General features: G+C 36.6%; 2 protein-coding genes across 6 annotated transcripts in view; both read right to left on the bottom strand.

The window, feature by feature from the left end:
* LOC135471540 (HAUS augmin-like complex subunit 3) overlaps window positions 1-15,126 on the bottom strand; it is an 18,836-nt gene extending 3,710 nt beyond the window's left edge. The window contains exons 1-9 of one of the 3 annotated variants that reach the window (XM_064750807.1): window positions 14,889-15,126; window positions 13,013-13,255; window positions 12,172-12,291; window positions 10,737-10,820; window positions 10,009-10,120; window positions 7,380-7,573; window positions 6,816-6,958; window positions 6,445-6,579; window positions 4,168-4,341 (exon numbers count right to left, since the gene is read on the bottom strand). In XM_064750807.1, the coding sequence (XP_064606877.1) occupies window positions 6,952-6,958; window positions 7,380-7,573; window positions 10,009-10,120; window positions 10,737-10,820; window positions 12,172-12,291; window positions 13,013-13,191 (696 nt within the window). In that variant the 5' untranslated portion in view covers window positions 13,192-13,255; window positions 14,889-15,126 and the 3' untranslated portion in view covers window positions 4,168-4,341; window positions 6,445-6,579; window positions 6,816-6,951. Of the gene's footprint in view, window positions 1-2,220; window positions 2,375-4,156; window positions 4,342-6,444; window positions 6,580-6,815; window positions 6,959-7,379; window positions 7,574-10,008; window positions 10,121-10,736; window positions 10,821-12,171; window positions 12,292-13,012; window positions 13,256-14,888 lie in introns of those variants that run through there. The other 2 variants (XM_064750808.1, XM_064750809.1) reach the window with 2 other exon arrangements.
* Window positions 15,127-17,483: 2,357 nt separating this feature from the next.
* Window positions 17,484-24,463, bottom strand: LOC135470068 (hydroxymethylglutaryl-CoA synthase 1-like). 3 transcript variants are annotated; one of them, XM_064748789.1, is made up of 9 exons: window positions 24,405-24,463; window positions 22,238-22,733; window positions 21,666-21,791; window positions 21,098-21,262; window positions 20,571-20,736; window positions 20,175-20,345; window positions 19,572-19,807; window positions 19,278-19,420; window positions 17,484-18,965 (listed from the first exon to the last, which is right to left on the bottom strand). In XM_064748789.1, exons 2-9 carry the CDS (start codon window positions 22,680-22,682, stop codon window positions 18,909-18,911), a joined length of 1,509 nt encoding a protein of 502 aa, XP_064604859.1. In that variant the 5' UTR covers window positions 22,683-22,733; window positions 24,405-24,463; the 3' UTR covers window positions 17,484-18,908. The 3 variants fall into 3 exon arrangements, with proteins under 3 accessions (XP_064604859.1, XP_064604861.1, XP_064604862.1); XM_064748791.1 differs by having other exon boundaries at window positions 24,401-24,427; XM_064748792.1 differs by lacking the exon at window positions 24,405-24,463 and adding an exon at window positions 24,218-24,294.
* Window positions 24,464-25,868: the final 1,405 nt, after the last annotated feature.

Below are 25,868 nucleotides of genomic sequence, written 5' to 3'. Positions count from 1 at the left end.
ACCTCGGGCATATCACAATCTCTCTCTTAAGATGATATATTTATTTATACACCAATATATATATTTTTTTTCATTGAGGTTTATTGTTTTATTATTCAAAGATATTTCAAATATATTAGCAAAATCAGGGTGGAGCGAAGCGAGCATTGCCTGAATACAACTCCTGTCCTTCACAAGCTTATTTAACGCTTCTGGTGCATCAGCAGGAGTTGGATGGCAGCATGGTAAAATGTCAATCGGTGATCAGTGAAGTGTGATACTTCACTAAATGTCAGGCTACAGAAATTTAAATTGTCTCCACATATAAAGCAGATCCATTAAGTTTATTTATTAAAGGAGAAGAAAATTTTAAATATCAATCAAATACCATTGAAAAGAGCATGCTTTTCACAGGTGCATGCCAAACAAAAACTTCTAATAGGTACCTCAAGTTGACAAATTATAAATAAGGTCAGCGCCAAAATCCGCTGTGGGCGACTCCATTTTGCCTAAGAACTAGTCTTGAAGTTTTCTGTGTTAGGAGGAAAACTGCCATCGGAAACCGCAAAAGTGCAGTTCATACATTTCCGGTAGAGCTCTTCTTCCCAGAACGTAGCGAACAGTACAGTTCGTTTTTCAGCTTGTCGATCGAGAAAACCGAATGTTGGACATAGGTTCCAAGTTTACACGAACAATCCGGCATTTTTAGCGACTCCCACTTGCTGAGCGGGAACACACTCCAAGCATAAATTACAGGGTGTAATGATGGAGGACCCGATGGACTCAGCGATTTATGCCAGCTTTGCCGTTTTCAGACTTCACGTGTATGGTGAGGAAAACTGGCAAAATTATCCAGCAGGTACCACCAGATAGAAAAAAATGTGCTCTTTTCACCCTATAGTGGCATGTTTTTAGGTTTTCTTCTCCTTTAATTAAATTAACCCTATACTCTAGAATTTTTCACTTATACAAAAGCGGGACAGTTTCACAACCATTAAAGGATAGGTGAAACACTTCGGTTTTATTTCTCAACGTGCAGATTATCATATGTGATAACATACAACAGTACAAACAAATTTTTTAACTTTTGCTCAAGGCCAAGCGGTTAGTCCCGCAATTAAGTAGTTTGCAGTGGTGACGTCAGTGATGATCCCTCTTTAAAAAATAACTCAGGGGACAGAATGAATAGATCTGGCCACGTGAGGACATTAGTGTGGTGAACAGACTGAATAGGGCAGGTGTAGGGGTGCAGAGGGGATGCTAACCTGGCCCAAACACGTCATGCAGTATCTGTGTACATGTCAAATACCCACACTGTACCGACATCGTTCACCAGGACTCCGGGCACTTCCGGGGTGTTCACCGAGATCCAAGCAAGATCAACGATGACGTAATTTCCCAAAACATCTGACCATTGATGCATAATGTAGAGGTGTAAAAATACTCCCCAAAATGAAATTTGTTTAACAAAAATTCCGGGGCATAATTTTCTTGATTTTTGAAGCATAATCTCTGTTTTACAGTTCTTTTCATGTATCCTTTAAGTAACAGCAGAAGAACATAAATAGAGACAAAGTATCACAGTATGTAACACTCCCTAATTTACAGTGATTGGCACATACAATCCTGGAAAACGCGTCTCAATTTTCTGTCAGTAGATGAACATGTCCTGGTGCTGTCTCATAGAAAATTTTACAGAAAAACCCACCGACTCTGCCCGGGTAAAGTGAGATGAAGTTTAATTTCTCAGTATCACAGTGTTTATGTTTCGTAAAGTCACTCTAGACATCATTCAGACTGCGCAGAGCAAAGGCACAACCAACTATCGCATAACGCAGTGTCAAACACCTCTCTATTCATGTACTTCTGGCAACATCAGTTTGGTATCTTCATGGTAGATTAGCTGGCATCTGGCACCATGCTCAAGAAAGCACCTCAGCCAGCATAACATAAAAGCAGTTCTCCCATAGTGACATATGATGATATTGTTTGTGGATCATTCCCTAAAAACATTATTCAGAAAAATAGGTTTGGCAGGAGAAAAGATTACCCTGATTACCTGTTTTCCCAATGTATACTGGTTAAAGTTGTACTAAACTACTACCGACTACAAAAATGTGCTATTTGACTTTTTTCATCTTTCATTTTCTTTTAATGTGATTTTTTCTGTTATTCTTTATCTTCAACTATTATTCACATTAAATTACAAATGCATCAAACTTGACATGTGACAGAACTTACCATTCTCTCTTGTCGACACTGTTCCTGTGCAGACAGCTGTGCATGTAAAGCCTGCAGCAGCCTATGCATCACAGCGATGGTTTTTATTCTCTACATCATAGGCCATGGACAGAAACTCGTTCCTCGATCTTTGAACCACCAGGTACTTAATGACCTATAAAAACAGATTCCCTTCTAACTGTTACAAATAATCTGCATGAATATATATCTAATATTTAAAACCACAATTTAGACACATCTAAGACACACAAACAAGAGACTGATACACAAGAAAACAATAGGACATGACCAATGTAATCTGAAAAAGATATCAAACTATGTTTAAGATAACGTCTGCAATAGCCAGTCTCTTGTATGAAGGGATTGTAAAATATGATCATCGTAACCTGAACTAAAAAATTCACGGAACCAAAATTCAGGTTTAATATCTACATATTCCTTATTATACCTGATGACAGCATTATTAGTTTTTTATTTTTTATTTTATAAGGATATCAGTCTGTTGAAACAACACAATGCACAATAATCTTTTCCATATTGTTGCTGTTGTTAAAAGGCTGAACACTTTGGAAAGGTACAAAGAAGCTTCTTCTTAAACTTTATTTTGTACTACAGGCCAACAAGCTCATCTGTTTTAGCTACTAACCAGTTAAGTCAACAAAGTTAGAGTTTTTTCCTTGTTCTCAAAGTTTTGCTTTGCCATTTGCTATGCATTTGAAACTGTACAACTTACCACTTATCTATATTTGTTTTCAGAATAATGTGAGTTTGGACCCTTTTAATCCTCCATTAAAACTGCATAATATGAAACTGTTTGAATGACAATGTAGGCTGCTCTGGGACCTGTTTCACAAAGTTGTTGCTACATTTTGTTATGCCCATTTCTCATAGTGATGAATAACTTCATTACACATGCCTGTTGTCACAAATGTCATGTGAGGCGGAATTTAGGACTGCTTCCTAAAAATGGGCACCAGATGAATGACCCAGGATGACAATAACATAGTAACAATGAAAATTCAAAGAGAGGACAAGTAATGACATTTTATACAAATTCTAGATAATTCAAATGTGTGCAGTTGATTTGTGGTCACAAATGAGGCTTGCATTTAATAAAACCCACACAAATTGACAGCATAATAATGATAATCAGTGACAAATTAAAAATCCTTTGCACTTAAAGTAAAAGAAAGCTAAAATATGAAGTTAGGTTCACCGTACAAACTATGCACAAATATAGTTTTCATTTATTTTTTTAGGTTTTTGTGAGAGTTATTAGCCGTTTAAAACATTGAATTTTAAGGTGGGCTTTATGTATCGTACTACCAGAGTTTAGGAACTCTACTGTAATGACTCCTTAAGCCCATGAGTAATAGATTACTGAAATAATGTTATCAAAAAATGTTCTGGTGAACATCAGGAAACCAAAGGTGATGTGACATCAGAGCTCCTATATACTGTCTGTATGGCCCATAAAGCCCATCACAGAATTCAAATATTTGAATGCCTTTCAAAAAACCTCAAAAAATCAATGAAAGTATTTTTACACTTAGTTTCAGTTGTCTGTATAACCTTACATCATATTTTAGCTTCTTTTACTTTAAAGCTGTTTAAATGTAGATTTTTTAAATAAGAATTTAATGCTACCTGATACATATTTGTATTGATAGTCTTTAATAAGCTGAATCAGCATTTCAAAGGGGGTGGATCTCTAAAATAACATGGCGAAAAGGTGTAATTTTGCGGCAACTGTTAGATCAAACATAGACGTACATCTTGGCTTAGCCTAGCACCTCAGTACAATGGCGTGGTAATCAGCTACCGTAGTCATCTTTTAGCAGCTTTAGATTGCAAAAGCCCCTCAGCTTATTTGGCTTAAATCTACATCATTATCCAAGACTCCTAAAATGCTGATTCAGCTTACACTGGGCCATACCTGATCCTGTTTTGCTGAAAAAGTAGTCTGTCGTGCCAGTTTAAGGTTGTAGTCCCCAGTGATGATTGGCAGGACATGTGACTCTGTGCTTTGCTTTATTAACCTTGGCATCACTTCTTCAGTTTGATTGCAGCAGCTCTTGCCTTGAAAGCTGAATGGATGACTGATTCTCTTGTAACTGAGAGCTGAAGCATGAAGAGAAATTATATATCAAGTAACAAACACACAGAGTATACATACAGGGGCATAGGAAGCCAGGGAAGGGGGGGGGGGGGGGGGCAAGGGGGCATAGGAAGCCAGGGAAGGGGGGGGGGGGGGCAAGGGGGCATATCTTTTGGCCCCCACCACTTGAGGTTCCACAAACAGGCCCCTTCGCCGAATAAAACATTACACTATTGCAAAAATATTTTCTCAACATGGTAAACTGCAATTTTCTAACAACGCATTTATAACTGCTGCTTTATGTAGTTTTGAATAAATATATTTACATAACATAAGCTTGCTGTGCACCAGGCATTGTGTCTAATTGTATACTTCTATACAGAATGCAATTTTTCTCATGCATTTTGCTCGGCTCAAAATAATCTTTAAAATAAATCCAACCACCTGGACATTTTTAATGGAGTTTGACATATAGATCATTCTATGGTTTTCCTTTCTTTTTATGAGAGTTACTTAGCATAGGTGGTTTTTGAAGTACGTTTTCAAAAGTTCATGCCACATGTACTGAAATAATGGTCTTTTTTTAAATAACAATTTTTCTGCAACATCAGTTTTGTATTTTCTGCATCCATGCATAAGGTTGTGAATTTTGATTATTTCTCAAAGATTTTGCTTTTCCAGATCGACATGATATAGTGTCACGAAGTTATATATACCTGTTTTTCCAAACCAATAATGGGCCAAAATTACATGGGTTTATGTAGGTTTGCTTGTTTTAACTTTCAGCACACATATAGAAAGTACCATATATTAATATATACAATTCTCCCATGGAAGGGCAAATCATCTACAGTGTAATTTGAAAAAAAAAGTGGACTCATTTGTCTCCAAATGCAATCTAATTTTTTTCTAATTTAGTCACTGTGTTTCAATGTGATGACGTTGCAGTTCTATTCAGGGCCAAAAAGGCAGAATAATTAATACATTTGTACAATATATGCACACTCATCGGTGTTGAGTTATTTATTTCATTATGGTTTCCAAGATCATTTCACTCAGGACGGGTTGCAAAATTCATCAGTGAAGGAAAGATAAGTAACTGTGTTAATCACTTGGCGCATTACTGACGAATTCCCCATAATCAGATGAACGCCTTTTTTCTGAACCAAAGGCCTGATGAAAAAGTTTATGTATTACATGTGAGTGACATTGATTTCAATCAAAAGCAAGCCAGCACGAATAGGCCGGCAAGTTTACCACCAAGGCCCAGTAAAAACATGTATGTTTTCTTTCCACCTTTTCTCCTCCATTTGAGTTCAATGCTTGTATTAGTCAATTTACACCAACCTTTTTAAATTTCATGTTGAATTCTGGATAAGTTGTTACAAATGTTCTTTGTTGACCGTGGTTCTCCAGGCAAAAGCTTCAACAATTAAGCTAAATGTCTATTTCAATTTTTTCAGGCAGGCTTAAATAGTCAATAACACCTAAATTCGCATATCTAAGATACCACAAATCGTTTCTAAGGTGATATAGCTCCTTCGGGGCTTCCGGGGCCTTGGCGGCCAATGGACCTCACCTTTTTTGCTGGGACTCTTGGCCCCCCACTTTGGAAATTGCTTCCTACGCCCCTGACATATATAACACTCATAAAAGACTGTTACAAAATTGGACAGAAAAGACTATAAGTATGGGTGAGTCAAAATAATCTGAACTTAGATGATACATGATACTTTTAGGAATTTCAGGATATCTTTGAATATAGCTGGTCACAAGACTGAGAGTTCTGAACTGATTAGATCATTCTGGGTCGCGAATATCTCGTATATGTTTTTCTCTTGTTATTTACAGACAAAAGCTGCAGACCCTAATGAGGATTTTTAAGTTACATGAATTGAATCGGAAAACATTTGTATGGATCAAGGTATGGGTTTGAATACTATTTGACAATTCTAGTTAATCAAACACAAACCGAATGGCAAAATATCTTGACTTTTAGTTGGTTTAAGCTACACCACATCTATAATAACATACAATTCATAAAGAATGAACATTTCAATTCAAGTACAGAACTTTTTCTTACCTTCAAAAAAAAAAAACAAAACAAATGTACTTAGGATTTGTACCTTAGAATAGATTTGTATTCTCTCCAATGAAGACCTTGCACATCTTTACGTATCGCACGAGCCTCATCAAGGATGCTCTTCTGAAAGGAGAGCTCAACACAAGACATAATACGAAAGTTTTCAATATCTGGATATCTGAAAAAAAAAAAAACATAGCTAAACAATAACTCTTTCATTCATTTGCAGAAACATGGGATTATTCACATGAATCTGAACAAATCATTCATTTTTTTCTAGATGGGCATTTACCTTAGGTATAACGATATATAATAACTTAAGGATGTCCACTGAATTCCATAATATTTTACCTTGTACCTAATTCATAAGTTAATACCTGAATGAAAAACTTAAGGAAAAGAGAAATAACTTACACTCTCTTAAGCCGTGTAAACTCTTGACTATACACCAGATAAGGCTGCAAGTTTTCTCCTTGGAGCTGCATTGTTTCATGATCATCTATTTCCATCAAACAGTATTGGGATTCTTTATCATGACCTGCCATATTTGCTATGCCCTGTCATCAACACAATGAAAGTTTCTAAAAAGTTCTACAAAGAGTACCAGACGAACTGAATCTATCAAAAACCAGCCCAAATAGAAAAACACTAAATAATTCATACAGAATATATATATTTTTTTTTCATGAAATTATAACTTCAGTTGTGTTCATCCAGTTTTTTATTCTCTCTTTTTTGGAAATATATTCAAGCCATAAATCAAAAGATCACATTTTTTGTAAATTTTCAGGCATTTATATGTATGTGCTAGTTATGAAAATTATCAATACCCTAATTCATCAACCTTTTTGCATAAGAGCAACTTTCAGTGCATTTTATGCCCCTTTATAATTTGATTCATATATATGTTTGATAGGCAAATGTAAGTCTACGCAAAATACTTAATAATAATTCAAGGACACTATTAATGCAACTCACCTCAAAAAACTGTTTTTTACAGTAATTGTGACTTCCTGAATGAATCGGTCCTCCAGTTTTTGTAGATGTTTTAAGTTGACTTGAGACAAGAAAACAGCATCATCCTGAGGTTCCAAATCAGGAGAGCCAGACTCTTCATAAAGACTGTTTATCAAATTTACAGATTCCTTCAATCTGCCATTGCTTGCACTTGTCTGGAATAAGAAACGAGGACCTTAACAAACTTCAGAAGAAGACAGGTTACTGGACTATAGTTTCAAGAACCGGTTTTTATTTTTTTTTAACATACAGTTTATAATATGTCTTACTTATGACAGTATGAAAAAGCTATCTCGGCTTTCTCCTTAGGGTGTAATATTGCCAAAGTTAGCCCATATGTCCAGATCTAGGCTGAAAGTTTGGGAACCCTTTTGAATTTTATGCTTAAAAATGCGCTACAGGAGTCTCTGGGCCAGAAATTTGTGACAAAAAAATGATGATAACAGTCAAAACAAAACTCTGGGAATGAGGGAGAGAATGGAGAATGTTTAGCTGGTCCTATGTTGTGGTAAGCTCATCAATGACGTCATTTCAGAATATGGCAGCCACTGATGGAATATAGAAAGTTAACAGATATGAAAATATGAATTAATGACAGCAAAATGACTTGATCCTAAAGTTTGCAATGCATAGATGATACACCTACAATTATGAAATGAACTGTTACCTGAAGGCTCAGTAGCAACATGGGAGACAAAAAAGCAACACCTTGTCCAATGACCAGAGAAAAAAAAAAGTCTTGATGAATATATGCACATATTCTAGCATATAGCTACAACACAGCTCTGCCTCCATGCAATGCATGTATCGCTTCTGTTTTAGAAGGTAATTTATTAATCCCTCAGATTTTTTTTTAAAATTTATTGTATTTTATTATTAAGCTGACTTTTCTCATATGTTTATATAAGAGCATCTAGACAACTGAAGCCCCATCAAAATGTTTTGCTCTTATTCTTTAACATCAGCCGAGAGGAATAGAGCAGAACACATTGCCCACAAGCAGAACTACAAAGATAAAGTGTGAGGGGGAGCAGGCCTTGACATAACATCTGAATGGAATGATCAGGTAATCGAGCCACTGATTTAGGTTTCGGGGTGATCAATTTTTCGATAAACCCAGTAGTTTGCAAGATGACCAATCGATCACCCAAATCGATCACCTGAGAGTCACAACACTGTAAGAAAATAAGAGGGCAAACACGTTTTAATTGTGATGTAAGAGAAAAGCCACAGCATCCTTCATTTATTCAAAGTAAATACCAACATAATCCTGAGAACAAATCTCTCAGCTGAATGTATTGATCATAATTTGTTAAAATCAAATTAAATTTGGCATCCCTCAGAATGTCGCCAAGATGGGCTGAGCAAATTTTATATCGCAGTTTACGCAAGTTACCATCATCATCTGTTTTTAGAATTTCAAAAATCGTCACAGAAATCCCACTTTTTAAATGTCTGCTTATTTACTGTCTCCTTTCTCTTGTCAGCCATTATTGCAAAAAATGCCAAGATCCATCCAGTCTCATTCACAAAAAATTCTAATCAAGGATAAACATAGTTATCCTATATTTTTATTTCCCTGGCTGTTTTAAGAGATTTTAGGCAATTTAACACTGTTCGGACACTCAGAATTAAAACAGAAGGCTAGCAGCGCCTTTCCTTTAGTTATAGTGTAGTCAACAGCTGTACTGTCAGCAACCTCGATAGTAATTAGGCTTCCTGCTGCTTGGTGAAACATATTTTCTTTTGTATCTCGGTGGATAGTCAGAGTATTTTATGATTTAGTCCAATAAAAAAGATTAGTGGCTTCAATGGTTCATGTTTGTTGCGCATCTTAGCCGTGGCAAAATGTTTGGTTTGTTTAACGATTATTTGTTTGACACCACGTGTTGTACATGTATACATGAGAGTTGATGAGTGTCAAGTGTCATAGTGCTTCTCACAATTGGCACGCATACATCAGTACCAAGAGATGTATTCATTAATAAAAGTGTTATTCAACATGATTTAGATGTTGAACAAAAACATAAACTCGACCCAGGAAATTTTATAATGAAATCTTTAATAACTTTGTACGAGTCTGTTTACTCACATTGTACGTTGTCTTGTTGTGGGTTTTGTAATGGAGAAGGTTTTTTCAGCGATACTTACCAAAGTGCTTTGAATCTCAATTTCTTCACCGATGGATATTACACTATGTTTCCCCTGGATACAAAAGTCCCATAGAAAAGTGTATCGTGCGATTGCAGCATATCTTCTGTCTCTGCAACCCCTGAGCTACGTGATAGCCTGATGTTGTGAAAAGTCAATGGAAAGCGTAGGGCCACGCGTACAAATAAAACTATACCCTGAATTAATTAGCAAATTTATATGCCTTCATTAAGTTAACACTGAACCACAAAAAAAGTTTGATAGTCATCCTATACATATATTTGACAGTCCTTTTCTAAAAAATTTTTGGTTTCCCAATTTTGGCATGGTGACAGAAAAATTATTCTGCCTAAATTCCAGGTACGCAATCGGCGGGCGATCGATCGGTTTGATCGCCTACTATTTCGAGGTCTGGGGGAGGAAAAATTTGCATACTTACAGAATTGTTAGCCACTTGTGCCTTTTGCTCAGATTCATGATATGACTGCTTTCCATTTTTCTGTGAATTCTCAGCTCTGAAGAAATTATTCTTCAAAGAAGCCAGCCTAGCACTGTAAATAAATATTTGAAATGATTAAAGACGATACAAAGACAATAACATTTCTTAATTAGGGCACATTTGATTTTTCTCTTTTTCTCATGAAGTTAGCATTTTATATCATTCACAAATTCATCATCTTTCCAAAGATATTGCATTTTCAACAAAATGAAAGTGTCAAAGAGATTGCTGATGCCTTGAAGTAAAATTCCTATCATTTGCAAACTAACTGATTGCAATCTGGAAGGGAATGATAATGCATATCAATGCAAAACAACAATACAATGGTGAATTTTTCAGTTAATTTCTATATGCACATATAAGCAAGCTTAACAAACTGATTAAGCACATGTATGACACATACTGATCTACACAGTATGAAACCACACCTCTATGAATTACATGCATATTTATAAATATTAGAACATTTGACACACTGTATTGCTTTGAAATCTATTTGTCCTAAAAATTCATACAATATTACTTTAGATGCTGAAACTTATTTTGGGGCCTTCAAAATCACAAAAACTCAGTCATGCAAAGAGAAAACTTAAAAGGCATGGAATATTTTGAGATGAAACAGAGTATTATTTGTGAGAGTATACAAGGAGTTCAAAATTATCAGATACCTGAGAAGATGTCTCCGTTTCAGCAATGCTTCTTTTCTTTCTTGGAGCAGTTTTTTGTTCCCCTTAAGCTCATACATCTTATTCCTGGCAAACAAATTAACACACACTTAGATCAAAGGCATCAACACATTTTTTCTTTATTATGATGAACATTTCGTCCTGTTCAATTCAGGAAAGCAATAAGGGTATTTTGATATTCTTAATCTTTGAACCTAACAGCTGTCAGGAAATCTGTGTGTGATTGCATCCAAAAAGGGAATTATGTAATTACATGTAACACTCTTTCAGGCAATGAAATTTGGGTGGTTGACATAATTAGACACTCAGTTACAGGTTATAAGCCTTGAATAACGCATCATTCCATTTCGCCATGACGCAAAAACAGGCCAATAGTTTGTGCGAATTGGTTAGTTGAACATAAGGAGTTGGTTGTATTGCAGTTGAGTCCACCATCATACATGTCCAGCGGAATCCTCGGATAGCACAATGGCTACATGGGAGGCAGTAGCATGAACGGTGATCAGTATAGATCAGGGTGGATCAGGAAACCACTAATCATATCTGTCAAACACACTGAGAATCACATGGCTCTCAAGGCCAAACCAGCATGTGTTATTAATCCTGAGCCTGTAGTGTGTGTAGTATCCAACTAGCTTATGGAGCCCTCACCATTTCTGTCTGATAAAATGGTTTTGTCCGCAGAAACATTTCATAAATGGTTTCGTGAAATGATATAACCAATGACACAAGGGAATGTCAACGATGACCAGCTCATGGAAAGTTATTGACAAGTGAAAGTTTGAATCCAGTTCAAATTGATTGTCACTCACTAGTTCACCAAGAGCACAATACATGGCTGCCAACTAGCATGTGTTGTGTACATAACAAAGGAGACATGTAGTGTACATGCTCACAGCGGGAAAATGTGGCCAGAAGTCAAATAGTACTCTTAGCCAAAAGTTTTAATATTTTTACCTTTACATAGCTGAGAAGTTAACAGGGTGGTTTGTAGATAGACATGACGGCACAAATAACAGGGGACAGCGCAGATGCATTGACCCAATTAATAAATAGAGCAGGGACCTCAACGAAATTTGGTAAGAGTGGAAAGCTGGTGACTGCATTGGGTTCAAGTTAAATAGAACATTTTGCAGCATCACGGCACCAAAGGACGGCTGAGGATGGCTGACAACCTTGTTTGGGTAACCCGTTAAATACTACACAGCTCAAGCGCTGTATTTATGGGAACATTCCGAGGGACAGATCAGCATAATTGATTTGTATGTCTGCACAATTCCACTTAACGTTATGTGAACAATCGCTGGGTTTGTGCCAAATTTCATGGCCTGATGTATAATATACCCATCAAATCTATACAAGACTTATGATGTCTTTATTCAAAACTTCTGTAAATAACTAAATGACCGTAGCAAACCTGAGTATTTCCTGTGATTCCAGTTCTGAGTCATCATTAAAAAGGTCTGAAAAATTGAGAATTTTCTCCACCTGATCAGCCTCAAGAATTCTCACACCATCCTCCTCAAGTTTGGAGAACCTAAAATAGTCATAACAACATATTACATAAGGATGGGGGTGCTATGTCACCCTAGTATTACACAAGCTAATCACTGCATCGCTTTGACACTTTGATTTGATGGGGCACTTAATGCCAAAAAGGGCGGGGGGTGGGGGTGGGGGGTATCTTGGGTGTAGCCTGGTTCAGCCTAAGGCATGCATATGACCTCACATTCAAAAGACTTGTTGTCTTGACACATAAGATAATAAAGGTATTCTATCGGATGTATAATAGATACTGTGCAATAAAATCCTAAATCAATACAGTGAGGAATAACCAGTGGGTTTATTTATTTCACAGGGACATATCGCTGTGCTGTACTCAAGGTTATTAAAATCATATAATGGCAATGGAGGAAACCTTAGTACCTATTGTAACACCTGTCCCAAGGCAAAAAACTACTTTCTGTACAAGTTGTGTATATGTTATCCAAAGAACTTCAAGAGTGAAGGCCATCATATTAGTACTGTGGACTATGTATTGTCGTCAACACCTCAACAGCAGTGGTCACGTGGGGAATCTCAGATATTCCCCGTAGGGAGGCTGGGACTGAACCCACAACTACCATTTCCTGGTGAATGAAAGACGATCATCTTTCATAACCCAGCCATGTCATCCAATACTGTAATAAGTCAAATCCAAGCTTTTTGACTGACAGAGGTCTGATACACTGTAGAAATGGTAAATAACAATAACTTACTCCGTTATCTCCTCTGGGCGCAAAACATTACTCTGGCTCACACTGTTACTAAACCATACGAGAAAAGGGGTTGTTCTTGTGTCGAACATCCACTCCACCAAAGATGGGGTTAATTGTTTTGCAGGTTTGTAGCCAATAGACTGAAGTGTTTCCACAAAGTGATGTGCATCGGAACTCATCCTTCCAGATACAGAGAGAAAAGAATTTATGATTCACACTCTTATGAAGTCTGTTAAATTCATCCTGTGAAATGAAATACAAAAATACAATTATTAGAAGTGCCACACAAAGGTTTGGCTGGTAGTCTAAATATGTAAGTACTGGTGCAGTGTTTGACAGAAAGAAATTCCCTCTTCACAATGCTGATCAATGCTGTCCAATTTAATAGTTCTTCAGACATAAAAGATAAATACATCTTGTATCAATGACAACCCAATAAGTAACCTATACATCCATGAATTATTGCTCATGAATTTTAGAATTAATATGACTAAAGGATACATGAAAGGATGTCTAAAGCAAAGATTATGTTTCTAAGCTAAATCAAGAAAAGCATGCCATAATATTTCTTTAATTTTTATTTTGGGGGTATTTTTTACACCTGTTAATTACCCCTTTATTTTATGCGTATTTTCCGTCAATGGTCAGATTTTTTTATTAAATTACATCATCATTGATGTTGCTCAGAGCGCAGCGAACATCCCTCAAAGTGACCTAATCATTTTGTTTTCCGCTGAGATTTTCTTACTTCATATAAAGAAGACATTCATTCATGATATTTCCCTACATTCAGAGATGGTTTGTTGTGTCAGCTTTAGTTTTTCCAAGAGTGGTATGGTTTCGAGCCTCAACTTCTTTAAATTTCCATGTTATGTGATATTTTGATAAGAATGGACAAGGAAAACTAAGATATTTTACTAGATCGGAATGCTCTGAGCTGTCACTGTCAAACTCCTCCATTAAATAGTCACAGATTCTTGGTTCAAACTGATACAGTTGTATGCTAAATCACATGTCTTCCAGGTTTTATAAATTTAAGCTGGTCTCTGTTCACTTGCACTGCACACAGGTCGGCTCGCTACTACCCCGGTATACATGTATACACAGCGTAGGAAAGGTGACATGTCCTCAGGCTCTGCATGGCGTTGCCAGGCTGGCATAATGCCCCCAATCCCCAACCTCAGCCATCACCCTCACCCCTGACCCTATTCAGTCTGTTGCCGTACAGTTCTATTTAACAGCAATCAACGTTGGCGTCACCACTTCAAGTCACTTATATTCCAGTCTGACCACTGGGGCCTTAAGAAAACTGTACTTTGAGGCCATTTTTACCCCCAAAAATGAGGTTTGAAAATTTTCTTTTATACTGTAACATCTTAATACACGTCTTAAAAGTAACATTAAAAAATAAGAGTAAAGCTTTTCATGTATCCTTTAGCTTAATATGGCATCTTATTCGAGCATTTCATGTGGCAATGGGTAACAGACAATACACTGAAAGATAAGATGGAAAGGAGTAGCATTAACAATGAAATATACTCATGAAATGAGGCTGTTAACTGGAATTCTGATAACAAAAACAAATATTTTTGACAACATTTTCACCTGTGTAAATACCAGTGGCCTAAGATATTGCCCCTTTCGGAATGTAAATTTTCGTCACTTTTTTGGTTTTACCGGATTACAAGAAATATAATTCAATAACAACATGACTGTTTCATGTAGCTCTGGCTTGACAAACAAAGTGACAGTTTTATGTAGTTTCCACTTCAATTTTAATACATAGTTCCTACATTTTAAGGACATGATTTCAGCTAATGCTGATAAAAACATGGCTCCATAGTGATACAAATTGAGGGATCGTCGGTAGGCTTACTGTTAAATGTACCATATGTACGTTGTTGTTGTTTCCACAAACTGGTCACAGCATGAGTGAGACGTATATGTTATTGTAAATCGGCAGCAGGCCTGTTCCCTGAACACAGAGTATGCCTTTCAGGCAGAACGCCAGTCTTGGGAATCTCTTGTAGTCATCACTTTAGTGCGCCCAAGATGTCAAACTTTCTATGCTGCTCTAGCAGATTTTCACTGCACTTTCCCTTTCCGTCATGTTGCACATCTCGCGCGCATTTATTTGACTGGTATGCTTCCTTAAGATACAAGGGAAGTAACTCTATATACACTTTCTAATCTCGGTTGCAAATGATTCATCATGAATGCGTAATCATACCCCTCAACCAAGTTTTGCCGACCATTTTGTCCATATATCTCATCCCAAATTACTGCACCGGTTTTGATCAAACTGACCATAGATCTTGCCTATCACCTGAACTTGAGCATGCTTAAGTTTAATGTCCAATCGGGTAATTATTTTCATAATTCCTCATGTCGGACATTGGCTAATAGTGCTTTCCATGTATTTAGATTTTGTCCATGCAACTTTTCCTGGAGTAATGAATTTATTTCCACAAAACTTAGCATACATCTGCATTCATCTAAGCTTAAGCGTGCTTAAGTTTACTAACAATCGGGTAATTATTTTCATAATTACTTCAGGTACTGGGTTCAATAATGGTGTTCATGTACACAGATTTTGCCCATCCAGTTCCTGCTAAAGTAGGCCTGCTGCACCAATTTCCTTCATACTTTTTTCCTTCATCTAAACATCTACGTATTTAATAATAATGACAGTCTGATTATTCTTTTCATTTATTTTGGACACAAGGATTCTAGTTTTAGTATCATGACATGCTTTAGTAACTTTCAAACTTTGTTTTTTGATTTCCGGAAATCACCAGCTAGATATATTTATTAAAGATGTTCTGAACAAAGAAGGAAGAAAGCAAATAAACGATACAAATAACCCAATAAATGTACGTTATGTTTTTAGCTATTAACATTAACGAGAAAATCGGCAACTATTAACGATATAGCCGACATTCCGAAAGCATTTCCAAGACGCATAAATTGTGTACCGGTATGAAAATAAAGCACGTTTCGTAGAGTCGCAATCACTGATCTAAATACATAATATCTGCGGATAAATGCATGTATTGACTCCAACAAATGTCGCACTGGTGTCAAGGAGGGATTGTGTGGTCGTGGTGGTGATGGTGGGGGCTGTAAGAGGAGTTGAGGGCTTCATTGTCTCCATTTATTTCAATGGCATATTCAAGAATTTTTCACTTATTCGATAAATGGAGAAAACTGGAGCGTGGTAAACCATCGGATGTGTAACGTTTGAAGATAAATGCATAGTCTTCAACGAACGTTAACTTGGCCAAACCTATATATAAATATATATATATATATATATATATATATATATATATATATATAGTTGATAAGTTAATTAATATTTATCAAGGCACGCATGCGTCTTTTGGCCGGGAGGTTCAACCCCACAACTGTGATATCACGTGCCAATTAAAATTAAAAATTAGATCGCTATTTGTTGAATCACATACAACCCGACTATTAATGAAAAGAGGCCTCGGTGACCTAGTGGTTTGCGCGCTAAAAACACAATGATCCAGGAACCTGCCATGCAATCGCTGCCCTTACTTTCCAGTCGTACGTCAGAAGATCTTGCCTACAATATGACAAAGCAACCTGCGAATAGTGGTCGATTTCCACCAGGATCCACCCACCATATAACGCTGACCGCCATTATATAACTAAAAAATTCTTGATTATGGAGTAAACCTCCAAAAAAATAAATATGTAACGAAAATATAGTTTGTCTTGTTATTTCACCAAAACGCCACGCCAAGTCTGAAAATTTATTACAACATGCATACAACGTGCAGCAAGATTGAAAACCCCATGCAAATAACTTGCATTGATATACTGTTCAACTATTACTCTGAACCGAAAATACGAAATCTCGTAAAAAGCCGGAACTGACAGCTGTTCTTTTCTTGTAACAATTTAAAGCTATCTCCGACTTCAATTCGCATTATTTCAAAAATCCATTTTCTCATTTCGTTTTTTAGGTTACGGCAAAGGGTAATAACACCATTTACGACCAACCCAGACAACTTGGAATGAAAAACGGTCGCCCTACACCAAACCTAATGTGTCATACTACAAAGGCGGCCAGTTTCATGGGTGGAGGAAAATACAGTTCCGGGGGTGTCACTAATTGCACACAATGCAAACTGTTTTCTTCCTAATTTTTATTTTTTTTAAGTTTTAAATAGAAAAGCAAACAAGTTCTCACGCAAATTCATGAGCATAAATTTCCTGAGATAGGAAGGTTGCCTACAACTGACAAAAGCTATCATGAATATTTGTATTGAAATCCCATTTTCAATTCGCCATGTCATAATCTCCAGTAACAGCTCAACACAATACATGCTTTACTATATAATTATATAAAATAAAAAAAAAAACAGACCCCACTACAATACGTCATGCCGAAATATCATATTGGTATATCATAAAAGAACTGGAAGAATGGACACAATCCTTGACAAATGCAATACTTGCAGTTCAGTTATATTTCCTGGTTTTATCCAAAACAATGAGTTGTGAAATGGAAGATATTCCTGAACTGAAGTCATGGGTGTGGTCCAAAGTACATTATTGTTGTAAGTGACACAAAAATTAAAAATAATATCTAGAAAAGATACGACATATTAGCTGATCTAGAAAAGAAAGTCTGACCAGATGGACATATTTGCTTGACTCGACAAAAATATAACATATTTAAAAAAAACATATCTCTTCATCATTGTGAATAACAATTAAACATTTACACTCAGTAACACTACAAAAATGATATGACAATTATCATATCGTTATAGTCAATCATGAGCACAAAAAATATGTAGAGTATGTAGTCTGGATCTTGCAAAATGGGACAGCTGCATGGAATGTCCATTACTGCGAAGAGGTTCCATTTAATTAAGTGCACAGCAGCATAAAACATCTGCGATATTGCTATTTGTTCACCCAACACCAATCCGACAATCACACACATCCATTACGAACGCTTCATGTCTTCAAGCCTTACAAAAAAAAAATAAGTTCAACCAATACAAAACATGGCAACTATTACTATGGGCAATACACACACATGATCATCATGCTTCTCAGAATACATGTGTGTGTGTGTGTGAAAACAGGAAATGTTTACAGAAATAGAACTTAAAAAATGTTTTAACAGTATTAGGTCATGAATACACGTGTGTGTAAAAACGGGCAATGTTTACAGAAACAGAACTTAACAAATGTTTTAACAGTATTTAGATCATGAATACACATGTGTGTAAAAACGGGCAATGTTTACAGAAACAAAACTTAAAAAATGTTTTAACAGTATTAGGTCATGGAAACAGACCTAGCCAATCCAATAACAATCCAAACTGTCTGAACTGAGTAATAAGTCAAAGTTTCGTTATGTGACAGAATAAAAATAGAATAAATAATAAACACAACTGAATAAATTACATTTAATGACTCAAGCTAGAACACATTTAATGAAAAACCAAACACACATTCAAATAAAATAGGGAGTTTAAATTTCATGAAGCAAACCATTATTTACAGGATACATATTTACATAGAAAATATACTAGAAACCTACACAGGCAGTGCAGAACATTTATTAAACGTATATTTGTAAACAGAAATTTGGCAAAAAATGTTGACCAAACATTTTAATTTTTCGGTGTCAAGGTCATATCTAAGCAATTACTGCAAAGAAATATGGTGCTATAAAACAAATACATCTGCCATAAAAGTCTGGGAATCCATTCCTCTTTAACACAAATACTGGTATTTTTAATATTTTGATCATACAGATGTTCTGATGCTGCAAATAAGCAAGAAATTACAATTATGGCTGATGATGAAACAGGGGTCACTCCCAGAAGCTAGAAATAGGTGATGTTCAACTGGTCATCACTTGGCAGGAACTGGCTTCTTCTACTTGACTGGTCTTTTTGACCTATCAAATAGAAATAAGAATCAATGTTAATGGTCTTATAAATCTGACACTGCAATACATGTAGAATTTTAATCTTTAGGATGCAAGCAGTTCAGAAACCTTCTACTTCTGTATACTTGCCTGTTGACAATGCTGTCAATTTAATTAAAATGTGTCTGTCCACTCACCCATTGATGACTGTCACCTTTATTAAAATCACTTTTACTTTTAAAATGTATATTCCAACAGTAAGTGCTCTGCTTAAAATGCCAGAATTCCAATTTTCAAACAACTCCTAGAAACATGTTGAAAACATTACTAAGAATATTTCACCTCTGTTACACTAACTGTTGTTCCTTCACAGCTTTCAGTCAATGGTTTGCGTTCATATTTCCTTCTGTGCATCTGATCAACCTCTGTCAAATACCAGGTGCCTTCAAACAGGGCCTCTCTATTTCCCACTGGTGTGTAAGGAGCTACAACAAACAAACCAAACTCTCAAAATTAAACTCAAAAGAACATTAATCGACTCAAAGACATTGACGTTTATTCCTTTGATAAATGTTTTATACTTCACAAGATTGTTTCACTTTTTAATTCTCTATGGTAACTGCTGATTTGATTTACCTAGATGATGAGTCTCCTCTCTGAGTTTCATCGTTTTATCAAAAACTTCTGGCTGAACCTTTTGTCGACTGTCAAGTCTTTCTTGCAGATTTTCGAGACTGTGATGGAGTTTGGCCAAAGCAGACCCCGGAGAAGCGTCACCGGTCACTGTCATGGAAAACATTGAAGAAGCCAATCCAGAGCCATATGAAAACAACACGATCTTCTTCCCTGCTAAGTCTGTGGGAGAGGGGTACCTATAAAGCCAAAACAAAAACTTTCGTTCGTTAGTAAATGGAAGATTTAAGGACATAAATGTACTAATGTGTGCACTTTTATAAAAAACATCTTAAATTTTAGATAATCACTGTTTTCATATGAACAACAGAAGATGAATGAATGTATTTTCAAGCAAGTTAAGTTTTAAGACCATTTATTGCTGTACAACTGCCAAGGATGCACTCTAGCTTTATGACCAACATTTTGAAATAAGCCAGCTACTCTAGCTATGGAATGCTTGTAGGCCCATATTTTCCACACAGTCTCCTGAGATAAGAGATTTATTGAACGGCAGGGAATAGATAGAAGAATATTGCATTCAAAATTGACCAAGAAAGAACTTACTTGGCTAGGCAGGATGCCAATCCACCATACAAAGATGCAGTGTACATGTTGCCAACCTGATTTGCTACTTTCAAACTTGGTAGAGTTTTCAGATTGTACATCTCTTTGCTGGCCTTTACAAAAGCTGATTCTACTTGTTTATCAAAATAAGTATTCTCCAATTTGATATCTCTGCAACAGGAAAGGTATAGATGTTACCTTTTGTATTTCAGGTCCAATATTTATAAGTGATGAAGATAAGAGACTACACATTTTGGCATGCACAGGAAGATCATTTTTATACATGTAATTATTCAATTTTAATTATTTGCTTTCTCCTGTAACATGAAATGTAGTTACAGGATTTAAATGACCGTATAAAATATGTTGCAAGTGGCTTTATAACAAAATTCCTACCTAAAAGCTTCTAATCCTGCATATTTGGATTCAAAATCTGGAGTCTTCTCTCTCAGAAAGTCGTTTAACATAAATCTTCCAAAGGATTTCTGAATCAGTTTACAAAATGGAGTGTGGAAAACAAAATCATCTGCTGCACTCAATGAAAATGGTTCCTGGATACCGGCTGCAACAAACAATACATGTTACACTTCAAAAACACTGAAGGGTCAAATCAAAGTAATTATGTATTGTGAACATTATGTAGAATAAAACCTAACACTACACGATGAATAAATACCTACCAGATAAGAACAAAATTTTGGCAAACCATCCTTCATAGAAAACAGACCAAGGATGTCTATGGATGCTCTAAGCTTTCTGGTATACTCCGGTGTCAGTATATCAAGTACATCACAACTGGTAATATAGTGTTTAAAGTTGTTTTCACTTATATGACAGCAGCTGGAAGGAAACTGAGCAGAGCGAGGAGGAAACCATAGCTATCTGTATGTTGACAAAATAAATGATACAACATATTCATTTACCAATTTGCCTGGCTGTGTTTGCTCTTGAAGAGTAGACTTCATAGCACTTGTCAAGAGCATGAAGGTAACACTGAATGGAGAGTTTTCCATCAACTACTGGGTATTCTGAGGACATATCTGGTTTGTAGAAATCATACGCATGCTGCATGTGGCTGCCTCTCAAACCTAAAACATGAAAAGTGAATATAATTTAACTGTAGTATAATTATACTCAGAAAGACATCTATTGCATTAACCATTTTCATAATTAGACCACTTGTGAACACCATTTCTAGCAATCATCCTATGTTTCAAAGAAGGCAGCAATTGCTATGTAATATATTTGTCCGGATTTAGCCTGAAAGAGGGAAAAAGAGCATGTGGCTGTGGTGCTGGGATGTTGGTGGTTAGCTGTGGTGTTGGTGGTAAGAGGGGAGCAGGAGACGGGGTGTTGCGAACTGAAAATTGGGCACTTACTACATTCCTGTTCATTAAAGTATATCAGCGTTCATTGTTGCTAAGTAAAATTACCGACAAATTGAAAATTTGTCTAGTTGAGCACATGTAATTATTTTCTAGCACTGCTCACCTCTGTCTAGGACAAGTGGTGCATTTGGTCCCACTAACATAGCTACAGCACCTGCCCCACCTGTACAGCGGGCATTTCCTGTTGCATACACTGCAATGTCACCTGTCACAACCAGCGCATAACGACCTGTACACAGAACAGAAGATTACATAATGAGAGCCAACACACACATGCAGGAATGTATGACTCATTGATGATCGGAGACTATTCACATATTTCTACATTAGATTTATCTCTGGCTACTGACTACATTACCAAATTCTTTGCAGAAGACACTTTGCTTTTGTCTGGAATCAATGAACGGCTAACATAAATTCCTGGAGAACTATAATTATGTTACCGAGTATATTACGGCAATAATTCATTTCTGAATAGCCGCCGACGTATAAGTGAAATGTTCTTGAGTACGGCGTAAAATAATAAAACAACAATCAATCATTTCTGAATCCACAAAATATTTCTATAACGTTTTTGAAATGGTTACTGTTTAATGAATTGAAAAAGCACCAATCTGAAGGCACAGAGAAAATGCAGATATGGTTGTTTGCTGTGACTAACTATGACACACTTACCATCCCATGCACTAGATTCCACCCAGTGTGCAGCATTGAACAACGCTGCCGTGCCACCATAACAAGCATTTGTTGTGTCTACCCCTTCCACATTTGTGTTGCCGCTCCCATCAAATAACTGCATCAAAACCGTCTTGACACTTTTCGATTTGTCAATGATCGTCTCTGTTCCCACCTCAAGTCTGCCGATGGCTGTGTAGGAAAGTTTGTTCCTCTCCATTAGTCTCTGAACAACAGTGAGTGCTAGTGAGTTAATGTCCTCTCTGTCTGAGCAAAAACCCATTTTTGACTGGCCGAGTCCAATTGTGTATTTACCCGCAGATACACCATCAAACTGTTCCAACTCTGCCTGGTCAACATATTGAGAAGGGAAGTAGACTTCCATGGCTACGATGCCCACATCTTGGGGCCAGCCTTGAGGAGAAGAGACTGTAGAAGCTGGCATGTTGACAGAGTGCACAGGATTTTTCAACAAATTCGAATCCAGACTAAAATACTGAAAAGGAAAAATGAACAGCTTGCATGATTCCCATCATCATACCTTAGCTTTTACTTTACACCACTGTACATATATGACATTAAAAGGTCTAAAGCAGAGACGCCTCAAAACATTCACTTGAAGAGAGAATGTTGAAACACTGGTTAATTCGTTATCAAAAGACTATATGTATATGGTCTTCCTTTCCTTCACTTTACACAAGTTACCCTGAAGCATTAGCTAACAACCTTGTCCTACAGCTTTTATGTGAACGCCTAGACACCACACCAAATACGCCTAAGCTCTACCTGGGGTTAAGATAGTTGTCTAAACACTGGTTACCTACTGGCTACATGTATAGATGTAGTATGACTATGAACTATTAGCCTTTGAGAAAAAGGGAAAAAAATATGTTTTCAACTATCTGCAGGAGCATAAGCATGAACTTCAACAAAGCTGTCAAAATTTTGTTGGATGGTATATAAAAAAGACCCATAACCAGGTTCCCACCCATTACTAACATTCACACATATACTTTACAATAGGCCAAGGATGGACTTTGGACCCTTGAGTATTAGGCTAGGTAAATTTATCAGTGAACAAATGAGTATGTAGACATGCCAGACAAGTTTTCAGATTTGTAAACTGTAACTTTTCCTGTGGCCTTCTTTCATCTCTAACTATTCAAGCAGTGATAAAAGAAAATAACTATATTTATAAGCATTAGTCACTAGCATGAGAATGAATATGCCTACACAACGTGGTCAGAGCTAAAATTACCAAAAAAAAAAAACAAAATTGGGAAATTTTTCACTAGAGTGGTTTAGCATGTACACTGAAGAAATAGAGAGAGAGGTCATTCAGCCACGAAACCTGCATGTACATAATTAGCATAACGCGATCATTTAAAATTACAGCTGATGATTCCCTCACTGTCACTGCTATGTTTAGGGCACATAATAAATATCATGACATTTCCCTACAAGCCTCTTCCACTTGGTGTAATCGTATATATTTAAACAATCTTTAAATCACTTTTCATATTGGCTTGTGCCAACTTTGAAAGTGATATGAAGGGCTGTTAATCTGTTAGCGGATGCCCTTCGCATTGCCGTCAGGTCTTTGAGAAAATGTGAAAGGGGAGAAAACTCGGGGCCAACCACTGACTGAAACATGGCAAGTATGTCAAAATTAGCTCACCCACGACACAGTAATTACACAATCTACAACATTAGCGTGAAATCTTTTGTGTTAAAAAATCCTTACCACATGGTCTGAGCACGGCGCATGCTACGTTCTACGCCTTTGCAACGCTTTGCGAGTGGTTAGCGGGTGAAACCAAAAATCATGTCCTGCGGATGCCGACAAATCGAGTGCATTACACAGTTACACCGTTTAAGTATAACCTACCGTTTCGAGTACTATACACTGAAAATCTCAGTGAAAGCGAAACTAAAAAATACTTATGAAAACAAGATGAAAATTTAATTCAAATTACTTACGCTAAAATTCGGCAAACTTGAGAAGACTTGGAATTAAATACAGAGTACCCGCAGACTATTTATAATGTCATTCACAGTGCAGGAGGCTTACGTTTTCGCCCGTCTTACATCTACAATCGGACAGCTCTGGTCATACCCTGCGGCGTGGAATTTAACAAAATGTCAGATATAAAGAATACCAACCTACCCTCTTTATGTCACACCCGCATTTAATGTCATTACTCAAACACAACCGCGTGAGCTGATCATCTGTCACAGACCGGAAGTGAAAGCAATCCACCAAATGGGCATAGATGCACCTCGGCTGGCGTAGTGACGGACTACAACAACAAAAACGACCTCACTAACCAAGCATGCTTGCATATTATGTCTTTTCCACATAGCTCCAAATCTCGTATTATCTGGTAAGTATAACACTGTACATTAATGATAAAATTCAGTCTTCTTTTTGTCTCAAGGTGATTTACCCAACGTTTTAATGCCCTAACTCGTATATGTCGGTTGTTGGCGGCAGAGGTTATTATATTCACTGGACATGGTGGCATATTGCTCTCATGTGCGCAGGCATGGCGGGAGTTTGATCAGCCGATGCTCATCGTACGAGTTGACCAACCAATGGCTACGCGAGTGGATAGTGATAAGGGAGTGCTTAACCTTGTATCCACATTCACTAAAATTTTGGACAGACCTTTCCTCAGCATGGGAGCAATGTTATCCATACGGTAGCTTGACATAATACAATAATAATAATAATTCCTCGGTCGTATTCGGATTCCAAAACAAACCTACAGGTACATGCAATGTACATTGTAGGCTTACCCTCTGCAGACAGAAATATAAAAATCAGAATGGCTTTATTTAAAAATGAGTGTGAGTTACGTATACATAAGCTGAGCTGGAATTTTAAAATAACTTAAAAATAAATGAAAACTTAATAGAAGGTTTGTAACTGACCAGGCATGGAAAGAAGTTTTCCATCCTCTATATTGACTTTAAGGTTAGGCATAAATATCCTATTACTGATTTCAAACAAGACAGAAATGTGATATACAATATATACAGATGCACATAATAATATGAGTGTATGGACTTAAAAACTTTACATCAGCAATGTGTGATAATGTGGGTTACAATACCTACATCAGAAATTCAGTCTGACCATTGCAGCTTTATGACTGGAAATATCCTAGAGGTCATTAATTTATCAATGAACTTGTGTTCCAAGTGTTAAGATAATATTTTTAAGACAACATACATGTATGTTTTAAAAGATTTTTCAGGTGGCATTTACGGAGAATAATTAACAGTTGAACTCTAGCCGCTAACTCACATATTTGTAGAGGTCAGCACATTGGCATACTAGACCAAATAAAATGTCTCCTGTTGGTCATATATATGTAGGCCTTAAGTCATTGGGCATGTCATTTAAGCAACTATATATCTAAGGGTGTGGAGACAGTAGTGTGGATTTAGTTAACCTGAGATATTGTAACTTATTTAGCAACAGAAGCTCTGCCTAGATACATGTATGCCAGTAATGGAAAGGGATCTATGGTCACAAAGCAAACACATATTCCATAAGGTAATGACATATGAATCAGATGTATGCCTACATTAGTGTGTCAAAAGTTGTTTTCATGCACATGCTTGG

Source organism: Liolophura sinensis, chromosome 7 (assembly GCF_032854445.1).
Source record: "Liolophura sinensis isolate JHLJ2023 chromosome 7, CUHK_Ljap_v2, whole genome shotgun sequence".
NCBI classification, from domain to species: Eukaryota; Metazoa; Mollusca; class Polyplacophora; order Chitonida; family Chitonidae; genus Liolophura; species Liolophura sinensis.
The sequence above is the reverse complement of the archived record's forward strand: the minus strand, read 5'-3'. Positions and strand labels throughout refer to the sequence as shown.

Coding starts and splice junctions, on each gene's coding strand:
- LOC135470068 (XM_064748789.1), bottom strand. CDS start 22,682: ATGCCAGCTTCTACAGTCTCTTCTCCTCAAGGCTGGCCCCAAGATGTG. Junction 21,792..22,237: donor GGAATCTAGTGCATGGGATG/GTAAGTGTGTCA, acceptor TTCTGTGTACAG/GTCGTTATGCGCTGGTTGTG. Junction 20,346..20,570: donor GCAGGATTAGAAGCTTTTAG/GTAGGAATTTTG, acceptor TTCCTGTTGCAG/AGATATCAAATTGGAGAATA.